At 41.4% G+C, this 16,145-nt stretch overlaps 1 protein-coding gene across 3 annotated transcripts in view; it reads right to left on the bottom strand.

Moving 5' to 3' along the window:
- LOC102300734 (transformation/transcription domain-associated protein) overlaps positions 1-16,145 on the bottom strand; it is an 80,108-nt gene that overhangs the window by 57,094 nt on the left and 6,869 nt on the right. For 2 of the 3 annotated variants that reach the window (XM_042225176.1, XM_042225175.1), the window contains exons 11-35: positions 15,627-15,723; positions 14,970-15,108; positions 14,140-14,218; positions 13,307-13,541; positions 12,868-13,204; positions 12,574-12,671; positions 12,290-12,484; positions 11,993-12,184; positions 11,717-11,882; positions 11,377-11,633; positions 10,991-11,191; positions 9,482-9,633; positions 7,778-7,977; positions 7,302-7,519; positions 6,798-6,995; positions 6,308-6,568; positions 5,905-6,066; positions 5,565-5,661; positions 5,234-5,355; positions 3,657-3,827; positions 3,392-3,460; positions 2,120-2,140; positions 1,452-1,571; positions 554-673; positions 58-222 (exon numbers count right to left, since the gene is read on the bottom strand). In XM_042225176.1, coding sequence (XP_042081110.1) covers positions 58-222; positions 554-673; positions 1,452-1,571; positions 2,120-2,140; positions 3,392-3,460; positions 3,657-3,827; positions 5,234-5,355; positions 5,565-5,661; positions 5,905-6,066; positions 6,308-6,568; positions 6,798-6,995; positions 7,302-7,519; positions 7,778-7,977; positions 9,482-9,633; positions 10,991-11,191; positions 11,377-11,633; positions 11,717-11,882; positions 11,993-12,184; positions 12,290-12,484; positions 12,574-12,671; positions 12,868-13,204; positions 13,307-13,541; positions 14,140-14,218; positions 14,970-15,108; positions 15,627-15,723 — 4,072 coding nt within the window. The remainder of the gene's footprint in view (positions 1-57; positions 223-553; positions 674-1,451; positions 1,572-2,119; positions 2,141-3,391; positions 3,461-3,656; positions 3,828-5,233; positions 5,356-5,564; positions 5,662-5,904; positions 6,067-6,307; positions 6,569-6,797; positions 6,996-7,301; positions 7,520-7,777; positions 7,978-9,481; positions 9,634-10,990; positions 11,192-11,376; positions 11,634-11,716; positions 11,883-11,992; positions 12,185-12,289; positions 12,485-12,573; positions 12,672-12,867; positions 13,205-13,306; positions 13,542-14,139; positions 14,219-14,969; positions 15,109-15,626; positions 15,724-16,145) is intronic. The other variant, XM_042225177.1, reaches the window with a different exon arrangement.

Genomic DNA, 16,145 nt, shown 5'->3' with positions numbered 1-16,145 from the left:
GTATAACAACTGTGTGAATGTGAGTCCACCTTAAAGAACAGACTGAATTCTGCATACCTTAATAGCTTGAAACTGCAGGTCTAGTCTGGCTGTGGCAGTAGAGGGAGATCCAGGTCGAACAGTTGCTGCAGTGCCAGCAGAAACAAGCAGGGGGACGAAGCGGTTGGGATTAGAGGCCAACACGTCTCGTAATGGCTTGGCATCCTTGTGTTTCAAAAAACTCTGCATGTGAACAAAAACACCTACTGTAACTATAACACAAAAGAAAATGTATACTATAACAATAGACTACAAGGTCCACCCCATTCAATCACCAACAGTGCATAGCAGATATACAGACTTGTGATACTGAACGATGAAGAAAATTAGGAAATTTTACTGGAGCAATCCATCTCAATTCTGTGTTAATAGGACCACTGAGGCTCGAAACACTCAATACATTTCCGAATACAGCCCATTGCAAATGCAACAAAGAAGCAAAATACATTTTTAATGGCAAATGTGTCAATGAAAAGACTGAGGGGACGGCTACTTAGAGCTCCTATTGTCTGACCATGAACATGCGGCTCCACTGGGGGTCGTTGAGTGTAGCCTCCATCATGAAAAGCTCCACTGTCTGAGATGGGTGACGCGTCAGGAACTTGATCAAAGGCTCCCTGAACGGGCTGCCAGCCTAGTGCGAGACAAAATAATGAGGAAACTGAAGGAACATAAGCAAAGGAAACAGCCTGAAGAAGAAGGGATGAGAATTACTTCACAGTAAATATGGACTCCATCACTTCCTTGTGAAGATTTTGATTATAACATTTAATCCTGCATCCTCTAAATCACATATAAAGCATTTCTTTCCCTCTTTTATTGTATTTATTAAATAAGACCCACCACTTACTTTCTGGCCCCATTCACCCTCTTAAACATAACCAGAATAACCAGAAAAGCATGTCTAATTTCTGACATGTGGCTCAGGGGGTTGGGAAGCGCATCTGTAACCGGAAGGTCGCCGGTTCGATCCCTGGGCTCTCTGTCCTGGTCGTTGTGTCCTTGGGCAAGACACTTTACCCTACCGCCTACTGGTGTTGGCCAGAGGGGCCGATGGCGCGATATGGCAGCCTCGCTTCTGTCAGTCTGCCCCAGGGCAGCTGTGGCTACAACCGTAGCTGCCTCCACCAGTGTGTGAATGTGAGAGTGAATGAATAGTGGCATTGTAAAGTGCTTTGGGTGCCTTGAAAAGCGCTGTATAAATCCAATCCATTATTATTATTATGTCTAAATCCTTAATGATAGATACTTTGTTAATGGAAGAAACAACTAAAACTGCCCTCTTTTTGAACTGTTTGGGAGCGATCTATTTGCTAATCATCCAACTGCTTTCACTGCCTGCCCGATGCAGTTTTACACCACTGTTAGACATTACCTACAACTCCATCCACATAATGCAATTGGTTTCCTACCTCTATGAGCATGGCCCTCTCAGTCTTCATGACCACCTCTAGTAGAGGTTTGACTAGAGTCTGCGGTGCCGCTGGGATCAGGTGGAAAAGGTTAATGATGGCTGAACAGATCTTCATCTCCTACAGGAAGATTCAAAGACATACAACAAAGGGAACAAAGGAGTGGATGAAATTCTTGGACAGATGAGCTGCACACAAACATCATTCCTGACAGACAGTCTTGATCGACAGCCACTGTGGAAAGACGAGGATGAACCTCAGTCAAATGACTGAAAGTGCAATTCGTAATTAATAGGGTGTTAACTTCCCACAGGAAAGGTGCAGAGTACCACACACACCAGCTTTTGGATTAGACAGAGTAAAAACAAATAAAAGGAGCAACATGGTTATTTTATAAATCCTATGACTTCTGCGCTTCCAAGATGCCAGAAGGGAATAAAAGAGCAGAATTCAACATTTCTAGACACTCAAAATTAGAGTTAGAGTGAAGCTGAGATGATGGTAACAATTCTCAAGATGACAACAGACACATGGACACATAAATACAGGGCAACTCCACCACTACCATGACATTGGCTCAATTCACCAGCACGACACTGGATCAGACCAAATTTCAATCACTGACAAAGAGTTACCAACAGAGGGCGCAACACCGGGTCGCATCTCACCTCAACACCTTCCAACGCAGGCTGTGCCAGAATGGGAGACAATGATCAGAGTCAGCAGAACAGCATGTGTGCTTTTTTTGTGAGGCTATCTGTTGTCTGTCTTTGTTCAATATGGAAGGTGAGCTGATAAGATGGGGTGATAATGGAGGGGCAGATTATCACAACCTTTACAAGTGACCGCAGGAAAAACTTTTCTTAGCCTCCGGTGAATAAAAAGGCAAGGGCCACATTGGAAATAGAGGTCAGCTAACATACTGATCGAATGATTTTTTTGGCTTATCGACGACATACTTATATATGTTGCCTGATACACATGGACAAGCCCATCATTTTTAAATTCCAAGATAACTTTAATATACTGTGTGTATATATATATATTTTTTTATTTTAGTTGGGTAACACAGAATCAATGGAATAAATACTTAAGTAACTGAAACAAAGTCTAGAGAGTGAGGGCGAAAAGAAATAATCATATTTCATGCATGCACTGTGGTAAGTTTTGTTTTTTATCTGTCACAAAAACTCTTCCTCGTTACTACACCCCGTCAAAACCCACACATCTTCACACCATCCTCTTCGTCCCTGCTCTATTCCTCCTCCCACACTTTTCTTTTTCCTTTATCATAATTGACTCCCTGACCCTGGTTCTGCTTTCACTTCCAGGTCTGCTGTCAACGGGCACAAAGACCAAAATTTGGAGGGCATGAAAGACAAAAGGCCAATTTGCATCTAATTAAAACAGAACACTTTCAGATGGGTTAGGATGAAGTCACACAGAGTAGGGAGCAAAGAAAATAAGGCAGGTGTTTTGCCCAATCTTTCTGTCACCTCTTCTCGCTGCCTTTTACAAGGTTATCTGCGGGGAGATAATGAGGAGACAGAGTACGAGGCCAACCACAGCCTGCCTGGTGCCTAATTAATCATTGATTGTAATATGGACACTCACAACTCATCTGGGAGGAGGCCACACAGAGAAGGGGCACTGCATGTGACTAAGGCTTTCTGAAAACAAGGGGCAATTTCTCATTCCCTTTTGGTAATGGTATTTGCTTTGGACATAACAGATGACCTGAACAAATATGGCGCCAGCAGACGACCGTATCAACATGGTCCTAGTGGCCGTGAATGCTTTTGTACTACACTGAAGCAGGATTTTAAAATAAGACATACAAAAGAAAAGAAGACAAATACATGTCAAGACTGTACAAAGATTCCCATCTGTGGTATTTTTGCAGTTTTACACGTGGGCAGATCTAAAATGAGTTTACTTACGCTGCCATCGCTCCGCTGGCCTCCTTTGTGTGTTATTACAACTACCTCCATCCACTTCCGCAGGTGTTGCTGAGAAAGAAAAAGAAATAAGATGCCTGTGTTTAAGTAAGGTTTTGATAGCTGACTAAAACTAAACTAAAAACTAAGTGCCAAAAATTTTTAGTTAACTAAAATAAAATCAAAAACTAGTCTTTGAATAAATAAAAGCTGATGCCTTAGTATTAACCTGCCAGTTTTAACACAGAATTCGACTTAAGTTTCTCACCATCATCTGGTCACAGAATTTGTCATTGAAGGAGTTGGGGAAAAGTCGTGTGACAGAGGTCAGGCGGTTCACCACATTGAGAGTCAGGCTGCGGTAATCACCCAGCATCATCAGTAATGGGCGCATGTGAGTGTGGATCTGATCAACCTCAATCGTGGCACCTTCCAAAAACTACAAGAGGAGAATGGACAAAGTAGAAATGTTCAGCAACAAGACAAAGTGACGAGTGGTTTGTTTGCCTTGATTAATAATATAACACGTATACAACACTCAAATATTATTCAGATTTGTGTGGTGATGTTTACTAAAGTTTTGGACACAGTGATTTTAATTTCACCTCTATATTTTTCCCCCTAATCATGAGACTTTTCAGGTTTTCTAGCCCCGTGAACTGGTCACTACCCCTTGTGTCACCATTAAAGTAATAAGGCCACTCAAATGACAGCATGTTGAGCTGTAAACGAGCACACATGCCAACCAAACACTGATGACGCACACCCACACACCCTCACACACACGGGAGGGAATGATGCATGGCAGCCACATTCATTTTCCTCTCAGCGTTGAGAACAAACACTCCATCCTGTATCGATCTGGCCATGGCAACGCTCATTAGTGCTAGCAGGGCAGAGATGAAAGAAGGGAGGGAACAGAAAATGGCAAGGAAAAAAAAAATATCACAGGATAGTGAAAAGGAGTGATGGTGGCAGAAAAAATAAATAAATAAAATAATAAGGACACATAAATTGATAGGAGAGGGGACAAAGAGCTTGGAGTAAATAGATAGAGGCTAAGATGGCATGGATACTTTAATGAAGTATCCAGAGCTGGTTCAGGGACAGTGTGATAAAGCTGACGGAGGTCCACATAAAGATGGAAGTGGGTGCGGAAATGATATGAGGAGAGAATTAACAAAGACCTTACAAATAAAAAACTATGTATAAAGCAAGAAATGAGAAGAATGGAAAACAAGATAATATACAAACAGAAAAATAAAGAGGTGAAAGAGGAAAAAGTGACACGGTACAAGGCCATTTCAAAGGTGCAGAAAACCTGACTCTGAAATCAAATAAACGATTGTGACTACATTTAATTATCAGTTCGTGGGTAGATCACCTCATAGTTTAACCAAACAGATTAATGCATATTTTAAAAGGTTACGGCGTCAAGTCTAAGCTCTGTTGTGGCTCCAAGGGAACTGCAGTTAAATTAGGTGCTGTAACACAGATACAAGCTTTCTCAGTAATCGATAAAGTCTTGAAATTAATTCCAAACAATTCAAAAACAAAGCAGTCGCCAGGATAAAGAGCTCTAAATAGAAGAAGTTAAATAAAGACGGTCTCACAAGCAGAAAAACACAACTAAAAGTAGGAGACATTTAGCCTTGCTGAAAATTTGCACCACATTGTGATACTGTAAATTAACAACAACATGAACCTGGCATCATGATTTCTAACAGCAATATTGAGAACATAAAAAGTTATTCATCTCTTAGAAAAGCATGTTTTATATCTAAAACTACTACAAAAAAGGAAATTTAATTGAGGTGAAAAAATTAACATGAAACGAACACTGACCTTCCTCATGCATCCCTCACCCGCCTCCTGTAGCTCATTGTTGGTGGAGTTGAGGGCTTTGAACAAGGCAGCAATGATCTTCTCTCTGGACTGTGGCAAGTAGTTACAGGCTGCCAGGGCATCTAATGAGGATAAAGAATATTAATGACACTCTACACTTGCATGCATAGACTATAATAATAGTCTTAAGATGTGGTCTACAGTACTGATTTAGACAGGGATTTTAAGAAGGTTTAAATCTGACACGCACACTCACACATGCACACAAACACAAAAGAAGAGTAACCATCCCTGGTACACTAACAAACAATGCAGAATGGGGCCTACTTACTGAGGGCTGCTATACGGAGGGGAACCAAAGAGGGAAGGCTCTTGTAACAGGGCAGCTTCATCAAAGCAGCATCCTCTGCCTCACATAGGTTCAACAGCTGGATAGTGGAAAAAGCATAAATATGACATAAAGAGCAGAGGTGAACAGGTAAGTGATCCATTAAATTAGATCAAGCTTATATGCACCGTGTAAAAGGATAAATACTTAAAACAGATGAGCCAAAGCCAAGCAGCAAGTTTGAACCCACAATATTGTTTGTTTCAAGGTTAAAGTCCTAACAGTTGCATTACTGTGCAGTTCACAATTAAGAAAGTCAAAATGCTCTATGCTAATGACTCACCTCTGTGTAGAAGACCTTGTGTTCCATGACATTAAGGTCCATTGTAAAGAGGCGGGGCTGCAGAGTAGTGCAGAAAGTGTTACCCTCCATCAGGCCAATTTGGGCATTGGCAGGCTGGTGACGCAGCAGGTGTTTCTTGGGAGGAACCATATCTTGCAAAACCTAAAGAAAAGACAAACATATGAAAAAGGCCCTTGTGTTGTCATTACATTTATATTTCAACACTCATCTTTAGATAGAGATAAAAAAAATTGGCCATGTGTACACCTGCTGCTGACAGAAAGTAATACCGCAGCTTTTTATTGGAGGTCCTTCTATTCATGAATGCATTGCATTTAAGAAGCAACAGCAGCAAAGTATTAATCCGAATTTAAGGTTTAGAGAAAACTGTTAAGACTTTTACCTCTTTGTGTGGTTCCATGATCACAGTAACACTCTTGCCAGTGACCTGGGCTAGCACCTGCAGGGAGTGCATTGCCTGCTTTCTAACAGTCGAGTTGGGGGAGGTGACCTCTCGGACCAAGTCATGGGTGACCATGTGAAAAGACTTGTCCTGTGCAGCTAGCAACTCCTCTGTCTTTTCTTCATCTTTCAGTGGAGTGGCACAGCGCACCAGCAACTGCTCCAGGGTGGTCTTCGCCATGGCTACTGCTCCATTTGACACCTGTGGATAAAAAAACAAACAAAAAAAACAAAACAAAACAACAACAACAGGGGAAAAAAGAAAAATCAGTAACTTAATAAATACAAATGCCTGAACAGGAAGAAAAATGACATGACAAGTTATACAGTATACAGTGCTTACAAAAAAGCACAACCAGGTAAATCTTTGCAACCACAGTTATTTAATAAATAAAATAAATGCATAACAAGTTGTAATCAATTGCTCTCACCTCTCCTGTAAGGTCCATCATGACAAACAGCAGTGCTTTGAGAAAGGTGAGCTGGTTTTGTAGCACCCAAATCAGAGGCAGTCTCTCCATAAGGAACTTGATTGACACAACACCACCAAGCTTGGCATACCAAGCTTGTTCATAGCAGCAGGCACACAGACGCTCCACTATGTAGGAGAAGAGGGGCAGCTGGCATGCCTGGGGATGTAGAAGCCAGGGTAATTAAGGGCGATTCCCATTTAAAAACTATACACGTAACACAGAATCATTATTGCAAGATGCTAAAAAATGAATTGAATTTGATCAGAGGCTAGTTGGATATAGAGTTCAAATTTCAATATGAAAATGAGAGTAATCAATTTGGCAGAGTATTCATTTTTACGAGGATGACAGAATGAAGTCTTAGCTGGGTTAGTTTACCAAAAATTTGCAGAAAAACAATTCATGCTTTTGTTAGACTGCTAAATAAGTGAACCATATAATGCCCTCCTCTTAGTAACATACCCTCTCCTTAGACCCAAGGATGATGCTGGCCACGTCAAAGATTACGGCCAGGGCCACTTCCCCGATCTTACACAGCTCCTTCTCCTCGTAGGCCATGCAGATAGCTATGGCGTCAATCAGAACAAGCGGATCCATGCCCTGTGAGCCATTCTCCTCGCTGTGGAACATAGCTGTGCTTGGCTGGCTGCCCAGCTGGTAGCACGGCAGCAGGAAAGGGCCTGGGTTGAAAGAGTAGGACAAGAGGAAAGGATCATGTTTCATGTCAAACATAAGAATGCTACAACTTTACGATAAAGTATGTGTAGATTTTAAACGTCAATTACAAGCATATGTATCACAGGAAACCGGAAATGAACTAATTTATTTGAACAGCCGAGAATAAAATGTTGATCACAGGGCAAAAGTGAACACTGTTAAATATTAGATCTATATTACCTACTATTAGATCTATAGTACAAAGATTACCAGTCCCTTACCACACTGCTGAGCCACAGCAACCATAGTATAATGGCGAATCAGGCTGGCTACGAAGGGCAGCGCACTGGGCCTCAGGTCTTTTATCACAGCAGACATGAATGCTCCAGTCAGGGCCTGTTCAAAAGTTCGGCGGGCAGGTGTGTCTTGTGCCTTATAGCGGTGAGAAATGATGACACTGGGGATCCACTTCTCAGTAAAGCTAATGAAGGAGAAAACCAAACAATGAATGGGATGTCTACAGATTAAAAAGGATGACATATTGTGGCAGTGGCATGCAAATTTTTTCAAAAAGCCCAAAAGCAATGTAATATGCATTCACACAACATTTAAATGTATATATCAATATCTATTGCCTGTCTACAGTCAGTCTCTTTGTTCTTAAATTTTCTGTCTCCTTTCTGTTCCTTCTGAATTCTTTTTGTCCCTGTTGGTATTTTTGTTATTTAATGCAGCTGAAGGCAACTGAGCCATGATGTGATTGAGCGGCTGCTTTCTCCATGCTTGAGCTTGTGTTTTATAATGCCACATGCCAGGGGCAGACCTGATGGATCGTCTCATTTTATTATTGCCATTTTAAAAAACTGCTCTTTGGAGAACGAGGGAGAAGGAGCGTATGATGCTGTGGGAGGGAAGAGGGGTGAGAAAATGGCAGCGGGCATGATCTACAGAATGTCAGATCAATTGCCCTTCACTCATTCTGGGGTATGCCACAGTATCACTGCTTCGTTCTTCCAATTTGGCATTTCATGAATTGCAGTGGGGGAGGGGGGTCTCCCATTCTTCTATACTTAGATTGAACAAACACTGAGGCAAAGAGAGATGTTTGAATGATGATGAAGGGAGGGGGAGAAAAAGAGAGAAAATCTTTCAAGTGAGAGAAAAGACAATGCAAATCGAGACGACTGAAGAGGCGATGGCACAGCCCCCGTGATCGTAACTGACACACTTCATTACCCCCATGTGCACAAAGACGTATTTGTGGGCATATGTGTGTTAGTGCATAATGACAGGAGAGTGTAAGGGGCATGGTGTAGAATAAACAGACAGGGGAAAGTCAATTAGCCCATGCCCGGGGATCAATGATGGTAATGTGACTAACCCACCCGACAACAACCTTCTTTCCTGTTTGTCTGTTCATATATGGGTTTCCGCCTTGCAGCAGAGCCTGCCAGAGGGTGTGTCTGCAAATGTGTAATTAGCAATGCCTGCCCTTGAGAGGGAATTGATGAAGCAGTGTGGGGTGAAGACATCAAGGAGGAAAGAGAAAGTGGGACATGTCAGCAGGTAGCAAGACAGTTGGAGGCGGTGGAGGTAATGTACATAAAAACCTCATGTGAGTGGGAGAGGGCAGACAGGAAAGGTGAAGTAGATGGCAAGGTCAACTTGTGCCAAGTGAAGGTAGAAAAAGGTAGGTGATTAATCAGAGTCTGGCTGTGTATGTACTCGAAAGTGTAATTTTATCACTTAAGTGGAAAACCAGGGTAGCAGATACAGCACCGTTTGTCAACTCATTTATTCTAGATAAAACTAAGTGAATGTAAACACTTCCTTAGGTAGTGTCAATGATTTTTCTTTGGTATAAACTCCAACACATCTATAATAGAGCAAATAATTTATTACATCAGGAATGGTACCCAGGTGCCATGTGGCAACAATATTAAAGTGTATGCTCCAGTCAAATCAAAGCAAGAATGTTTACTCACTTGGGATGAGACAGAAGCTGGTAGAGCGAGTGCTTGTTGTCATCCAGACTTGTCATGGCCACCAGGAAACACTTAATGACCTCCCAGGCCTGTCGTCTGTAGTATGGCTCAGTGTTGGCACTCTTCAGGCAATCTAGGGCTGTCTCAATCGCCTTAGAGGAAATGCAGCAAATGTTACTTCAAAATCTTCAACATTTTCATTCAGAAACTGCAGATTTCTCCGACTCACAATTCCAATATCCTTAAAATTATTAAAATGGGAATTAAATTGCATATGCTACATATGTGATTAATTGGGAGAAGTAACACAGAGCACCATCTGGTTGAGCAAAGGTCATTATCATTTCTACATTATGGGCTGTCAAGCCACGGCAGCCAGGCACTTAAAGGGAGAAAATGAACTAATTAATGCCACTCAGAACAGGGAAGAGAACATGAGGAGGAATACAACAACTGAAAGAGCATGAGAGGAAATGAAGGCACAAGCAAAACTGAACTGTCGACCTGTCAGTGGATTACTATAACCAGATGTGTTAGTCAGGACTATGCCTCTAACAAATCCTTTAGTAATTAGATATAACATTTAAAAGTAAGATGTGTTAGAGAAGATTTCTCAGCTGATATGGTAAAAGACAGTTGGACAAGAGCTAAAGAAGACAAATAAAAGCTAGAAAATACAAATATATTAAATTCAGTTACACTGTGCCATTTCTACCTGTTGTACCACACCAAGTTATGCATACTTGTATTTTTTTTTTATCTCAGTCTATATAACAGCACCTTCAGTTGCCCTTCCCTAATGTGGCAGCAAACCGCATGGCTGCATCTCAAGCCTGCCAGAGATTTATGCCTTTAGCCATAACATGTGGCTGTGCAGCATGTGACAGTCTGTGTGGGTTTCTGTCGGCCGCCTGCGCCCATGATGATGATGGCAAACACGCAGACTGATAGCCAAAAAGAAGGAGCAGCCATTAGTGAGAGTAAATAATGCCGTCATGGTGGCCCACACTAGATTGATGATTACTGACTGGGGATGAGGAGGAGAAACAAGAGATGAATTTAATTACCTGGAGGACACACACATCTCCTCACTCACTTTCTCTTTCACACACACAAAACTGTGACAAAGACATATTGCTCCCAGTGGAGAACAATAATGAGGAATATCAAACTCTTTTACGTTTAATTCTTTCCTTCTAAAAGTAAATCAAAAAAGGAAAAAAGGGGAAGAAAGAGTCCAACTGGTATAAGAAAGTGCTATAAAGTGAAATACTCCCAAATCTTTTCTCTCTGGCAAAAAGCTAAACAACATTGAGGATAGCATAAGGCCTTTTCCTGGCTCAAAATCGACCTGTGCCGGGGTAATTACGCACATAAAAATATGACATATTTTAACGCAAAATCTATGCATTTTCTTCACATTACAGTTATTGGGGTTAATGTTTTCTGCTCTTTAGAAATATCTACAAAGAAAAGAAAAGGGCACAAAAAGACCTGATCATATTTTACCTTCTCCATGGGTAGCTGTATGGATGCTTTGCAGTCAGTGAATTCAGCCTTGATGCTGGGCCCCTGGACCTCAGTCACTACATAATGTAGTCTCTGAGACTCCTTGAGCATCTTCCTGTTGCTGCCTCCAAACTTTCCCAACACCCGATACGCTACATGGGAGATGCTTTCTGCTGGATTACGGAGAGTACGCCACAAAGCCTGGAGCAAAGAGTAGGAAGGGAATAAACTATAAGTTTAAGAAAATACACACCAGGTACATTGAGGGGGAACGTGGGTATATGGAAGCTTTTGAGTTATCCTTGTATATAATCAATAAAACATTTTCATTCTCTTCTATGAGAAGAGAAAAAACTGTAATCATTATCACAAAAACAACGCCCTACCTGCATGAGTTCAGCCCTGACAGGTTGGATGTGATCGTAAAGGAAGTCAGGTTGTAGGTTGTCCACACACAGCTCCAGGGTACGAAGGCCTTGGCTGACCAAAGTCTGAGAGCCGTTGAGTGCAGATACCAGTGGATCCATTAGCATGGGTAAATATGGCAACAAGGAGCTCAGACGCACTGGCACTGTCAGACAGAGCTCCACAAACAGGTCCTTCATGTGCTGCTTGTGAAGGCCACTCTGCAGCATGTTCAATCCTAATAGAAATGGAAATAGGTGCTTACAATATTTCATACATGAGTTGTCTGTAATTCAGAGTAATGCTGTGTGTGGTTTTTACCTTGTAGCAGGTTAGGCAGAAGGGGTAGAAACTCTTGGTACAGAAGGTCGTGGCTGCCTCCACCAATGGAACGGAAGAGAGCACGGAGAAGCAGGAAGTAGTTGTAGGGCTCCTTAGCTGATTGAGCCAGTTCCATGGAGCTGTTTACTATCTTGTGGAGGTGCGGCTGATGAAAAGGTAAAGTCTTATCAGTAAAACATGGCAATGGTACAGTGAAATTAGTGAAATAGTCTGCCACTACGCCCCCCCAAAAAACTAAAAGAAATATCCATTTACCTTGAGCATCTGCTCATTCTCAGCAGCAAACAGTGATACTGAGCCAAAAACAAGTTTAAAGAGCTTGAGGTAGAGGTTTGACAGCTCAACATTGGAGCCCATCTCTGGCAGTCTTTCAAGAAGATACTCTACTAGGATCGTGGCAAACAGAGCAGACGTTGAGATGTTGGCCAGGAACGAATTTGCCACGATCTAGAAAACAAAAGAGAACAAGAAATGGAATTTGAGCAAGTGATTAATCAAGACCAAAGACCTTATCCCATGTTATTTTCTCTTGATAGGTGAGACAAGACATACCTGCAGTGCGTAGTTCTTCGAGATCCTCTCCACCATGTAGGGAACGGTGGTCTGAAAAATCTCTTTAAATGTAAGAGGGTTCATCATGGTGAAGACCCCAGCAAAGTGCTCCAAAACTTCCTTCTCCTCCTTCATGCGTACAGTCTGGCAGTTAGCCACCCTGATGTATGTCTGCTGATTATTTGCCACCTGCACCTGGTCATGATACACATGAATTATACCATGATTGTCTGTTATGAGACACCATCACCCCTGCAGTACAGTCAGTTTTTATTAGGTTGTACCTGGTAGATGTCCAAAGCCTGCATGGCATATTTGACCAGCTTAATGTAGATCTGAGTCTCCTTAGGCTGGAGCTGCTTGTTAGGAATGAATTGAGCCTCTGTTAAGGGAGGGGGGGGGGGAAATCACACATTTTGAGATGATAAAATCTTGAATTTCCTTGTGAAATTATTGTTACATGTGCATTTATACATTTTTCTAGATGCTTTTTAATCAGGCAAGAATAGTCGAGCATGTGGGATTTTATTAGATATCAATAGGTTTGCAATAAGTGCCACTTGTGTGTCCCCACTCACCTCCAGGTGCCTTGCAAGAGGTGATACCCCAAGTAATTGTCTTCACTCCACACACTAAGGTCTTGACCAAACTGCGGCAATCTGACACCTGAAAGGTCTGCTTGTCTTCCTTTTCACCACCTCGGTCAAAGGGCGTTGCAGGTGGTTGCGGTGTCACAGTAACAGGAGTTGGAGGAGCAGGTGGTGGAATGGCAGGGGTGGTGGATGGAGTGGGTGTGGCTGGCACCGCAGGTATCGCCCCTGGATCAACAACACCCATCTCTGACTGAGGTTTGCATTTCTTGAAGATGGACACAAGCTGGTACCGTGCAATGGTGTGAAATTTAAGTACAAACACCTGTTGATAAAGATAAGGAAAGAGGGAAAATTTTCAATATTTATCTAGCCATATGTCTATTGAAATAAATAAGACTTTTCAATTGAGCCTTGTGCAACCCACCTCCAGCATCCTCATCAGGATGTCTCGCCCATTTCCGTTCTCCTGCTCTGATTTTGAGCGGATACAATCCACCAGGTTGAGCAGCAGCTTGCAGGACATGGTCTGAATGTTACTGGGAAGTGACTCGTCATCAATGTTTTTAGCGAAGAGCTGCACAGCTAGAGATAAATCTGTCAGGGTCAAGTTCTGGCGCACATGATGCACCAGGTCTGCTAGTGTGCTGTAGGCCAAGGGTCTAGAAAATAAGACAGATATGTAACTGTGACATTTGGAGGTGAATCATAATCATATTTCATTACTAAATAGTGGTACAAACTGAACAGACTGGCTTAGTGAGGAAGCCGTATTTTCTAAAAGGCAGGGAAAAGCAATCAAAGAGGCTGAAAGAACAAAAGGATATGGAAAGTAGCTTTGGGATGAAGAGAGAAAGGGAGAGAGAAGACAAGCTAATGAGTGACAATGATAATCCTGCCAGATCTCATCCAGCTGCCGTGCTTCCTATGTATTACTAATGTGAAATGACAGGCATTTTGTTGATGAGGTGAGCTAGTTTGGCAACTGAGGCGGGTCAAGGAGGTTTTGCAATCCAACTAAAGGAGGATGTGCAAGCAGCCTGCACTCTGGAGACGAGGTTGTACATGACAACTTGACAGTGCCTTCTGTGCTGCAGTGTTTTCAGTCAGCTTCCTTGAGAATTTTGCAGTACTGAGAACTACCTGATTAATATGCTAGGACACTTAACATGCACCTGGCTGAGAAATCATCCATGAGAAAGAGGCTGTTCTGACACAGAGGAGTTCGAATGATCGTGACTACACATACAAAGAACTTACCTAAGCGTCTCCCGAGCAGTGTAGCCAGAACCGATGAGGATGGACTCATCAAAAAGTTTGTCCATACATGGGATAAACTCTGAAACACAATGAAGTAGATATTGTGAATTCAGAGCTGATAGTTGCACCTGAAACAGCAGCTGATGGGTGACAGAATTAAATAAAAGCAGTAAAAGAATATATTAAGAGGGTGTTACTGGAAATGCTTTTATTTGTGATTAATACACGAAAAAAAAAACTACATGCCATTTGGTTTATTTAATATTATAAATTTAGCACTGTGCCTGACACTGCTTTGTCAGCAGGAGGTTAACAGCAAACACCTAACAGTGTTGGTAAATCTGTCACAGAAAATAAGCCAAAATCAGTAAAAGTGGTTTGACCTGCAGCAGAAGAAGTAACTTGCAGTAAAATGCAGAAAATCATCCAAAATGTGTCGTGCTATGTCAAGGCTTCACTGATGGATGGTTGTGCTTTCATTCCATTTCATCTGCAGTCTCACTTTTAACCTCTCAGTCACCAATTCAAAATGAGGTTCTATAGCTACATTTTGACAGCTAATAAAAATTTTATTTTGGAAAGAGTGAAATGTGTAAGCTCAAGTATGCTTTGGAAAGGATCCAGGCTGCTGGTGTTTTTGACTAGAACAAACACATTAAGTAACACTTAGCATTAACGTTTTAGAAAAAGGCAAAACATGTCTAGTGCCAAAAAAAAAGAAAAAAAAAACAGAAAAAAAGACTTCAAGACTGTAAAAAATATTTTCGAGACATCAAATCATTCTTTGTTAGGATGGATTACACAGAATGTGTTTGTGTCCATATACGTACGGCTACGCAGGTCAGTTGTGAGGATGTGCTTGGCTGCAATGAGCAGTTCTTTGCGGAGATGAGCGGTCTCAGAGGGGCAATTGGTCAGCAACTGCAGCATACCCTTTACCATCTGTTGAGAGTACTTTGCTACCAAGTCCTAATATGGTAGACAAACACATACAGTATGATTAATGATTAGGATTATTTTAAAATGGATTATTCTGAGGGCAGTCACACACCAAAAAACAAAACAAAACACAAAAAACACAAAATTCCTGTAAGTGGGTTCTAATTTCTGTCAGTGTTTTTGAAATCAGTACAAGTTGTCTCAGAATGTTTACACACAGTGAATAAAGCAGGTGGTAAATTCAGAGAAGCTATTTGTGCTATTATTATTTATTATTATTATTATTATTTTGGTTCAAGAAACTAAAGCAAGTGTAACTCAGTTTTAGCTTCGTTTTTCCATTGTCTTCCAATTACCAAACAGAAAATAGTACACCTTTTCCTGCCAATCACAACAGCTATGTGCAGAAACAAAATTCAAACACGTGCAAATGATTCACAACATCATGACACATACAAAGATGCATCTGAAATTACATTTATGTTACTTCACTCAGCAGGATCAAATGACACTGTTTTGCAGTGTCATTAACCATCAATAAGAAGTACCTGGTAGATTCGAATGATGTAGGCCAGGAATGACAGTGTCTTGATCTGGGCAGCAATGAAGTCTGCATACAGCTCCTTGTTATAAAGCTTGTGTTGTCTAAAAAAAAGAAACAAAAAAGTCATTTAGTCCCATCAAAACACTGATGACAGTGTTAATGATGATGTATGCCTGCAGTAATTACAGAGGTTAAAATCGTGGGAGTCAATTCTACAAGGGTGACTTATTTGCTTGCGTCACAGCAGAAACTGTTTCTCTGTATCTGCTAGAGACTGCTGAGGTATTTTGTGTTAAATTAATTCTGCTCCATTTCCCTTCTGTTCAGAATGCTTAACAAAACCCTCTCCCCACCCAGAAAGGTCTCGTATCTTACTAAACCAACAATTTTTTAAAAACAATTTTACCTTCCCCAAGTAGGTTTTAGCAAGCAAAGAGCCAAGCAACACTGTCAGCTAACTTGCATTAGCAAAAAAAAAAAAAAAAAAGAAAAGAAAAGAAAGAAAAAAAAAGGAGGAAAATGA

This window comes from Haplochromis burtoni, unplaced genomic scaffold (genome assembly GCF_018398535.1).
Source record: "Haplochromis burtoni strain Fernald_Lab_line unplaced genomic scaffold, NCSU_Asbu1 Contig_162, whole genome shotgun sequence".
In the NCBI taxonomy this organism is placed as follows: domain Eukaryota; kingdom Metazoa; phylum Chordata; class Actinopteri; order Cichliformes; family Cichlidae; genus Haplochromis; species Haplochromis burtoni.
The sequence above is the reverse complement of the archived record's forward strand: the minus strand, read 5'-3'. Positions and strand labels throughout refer to the sequence as shown.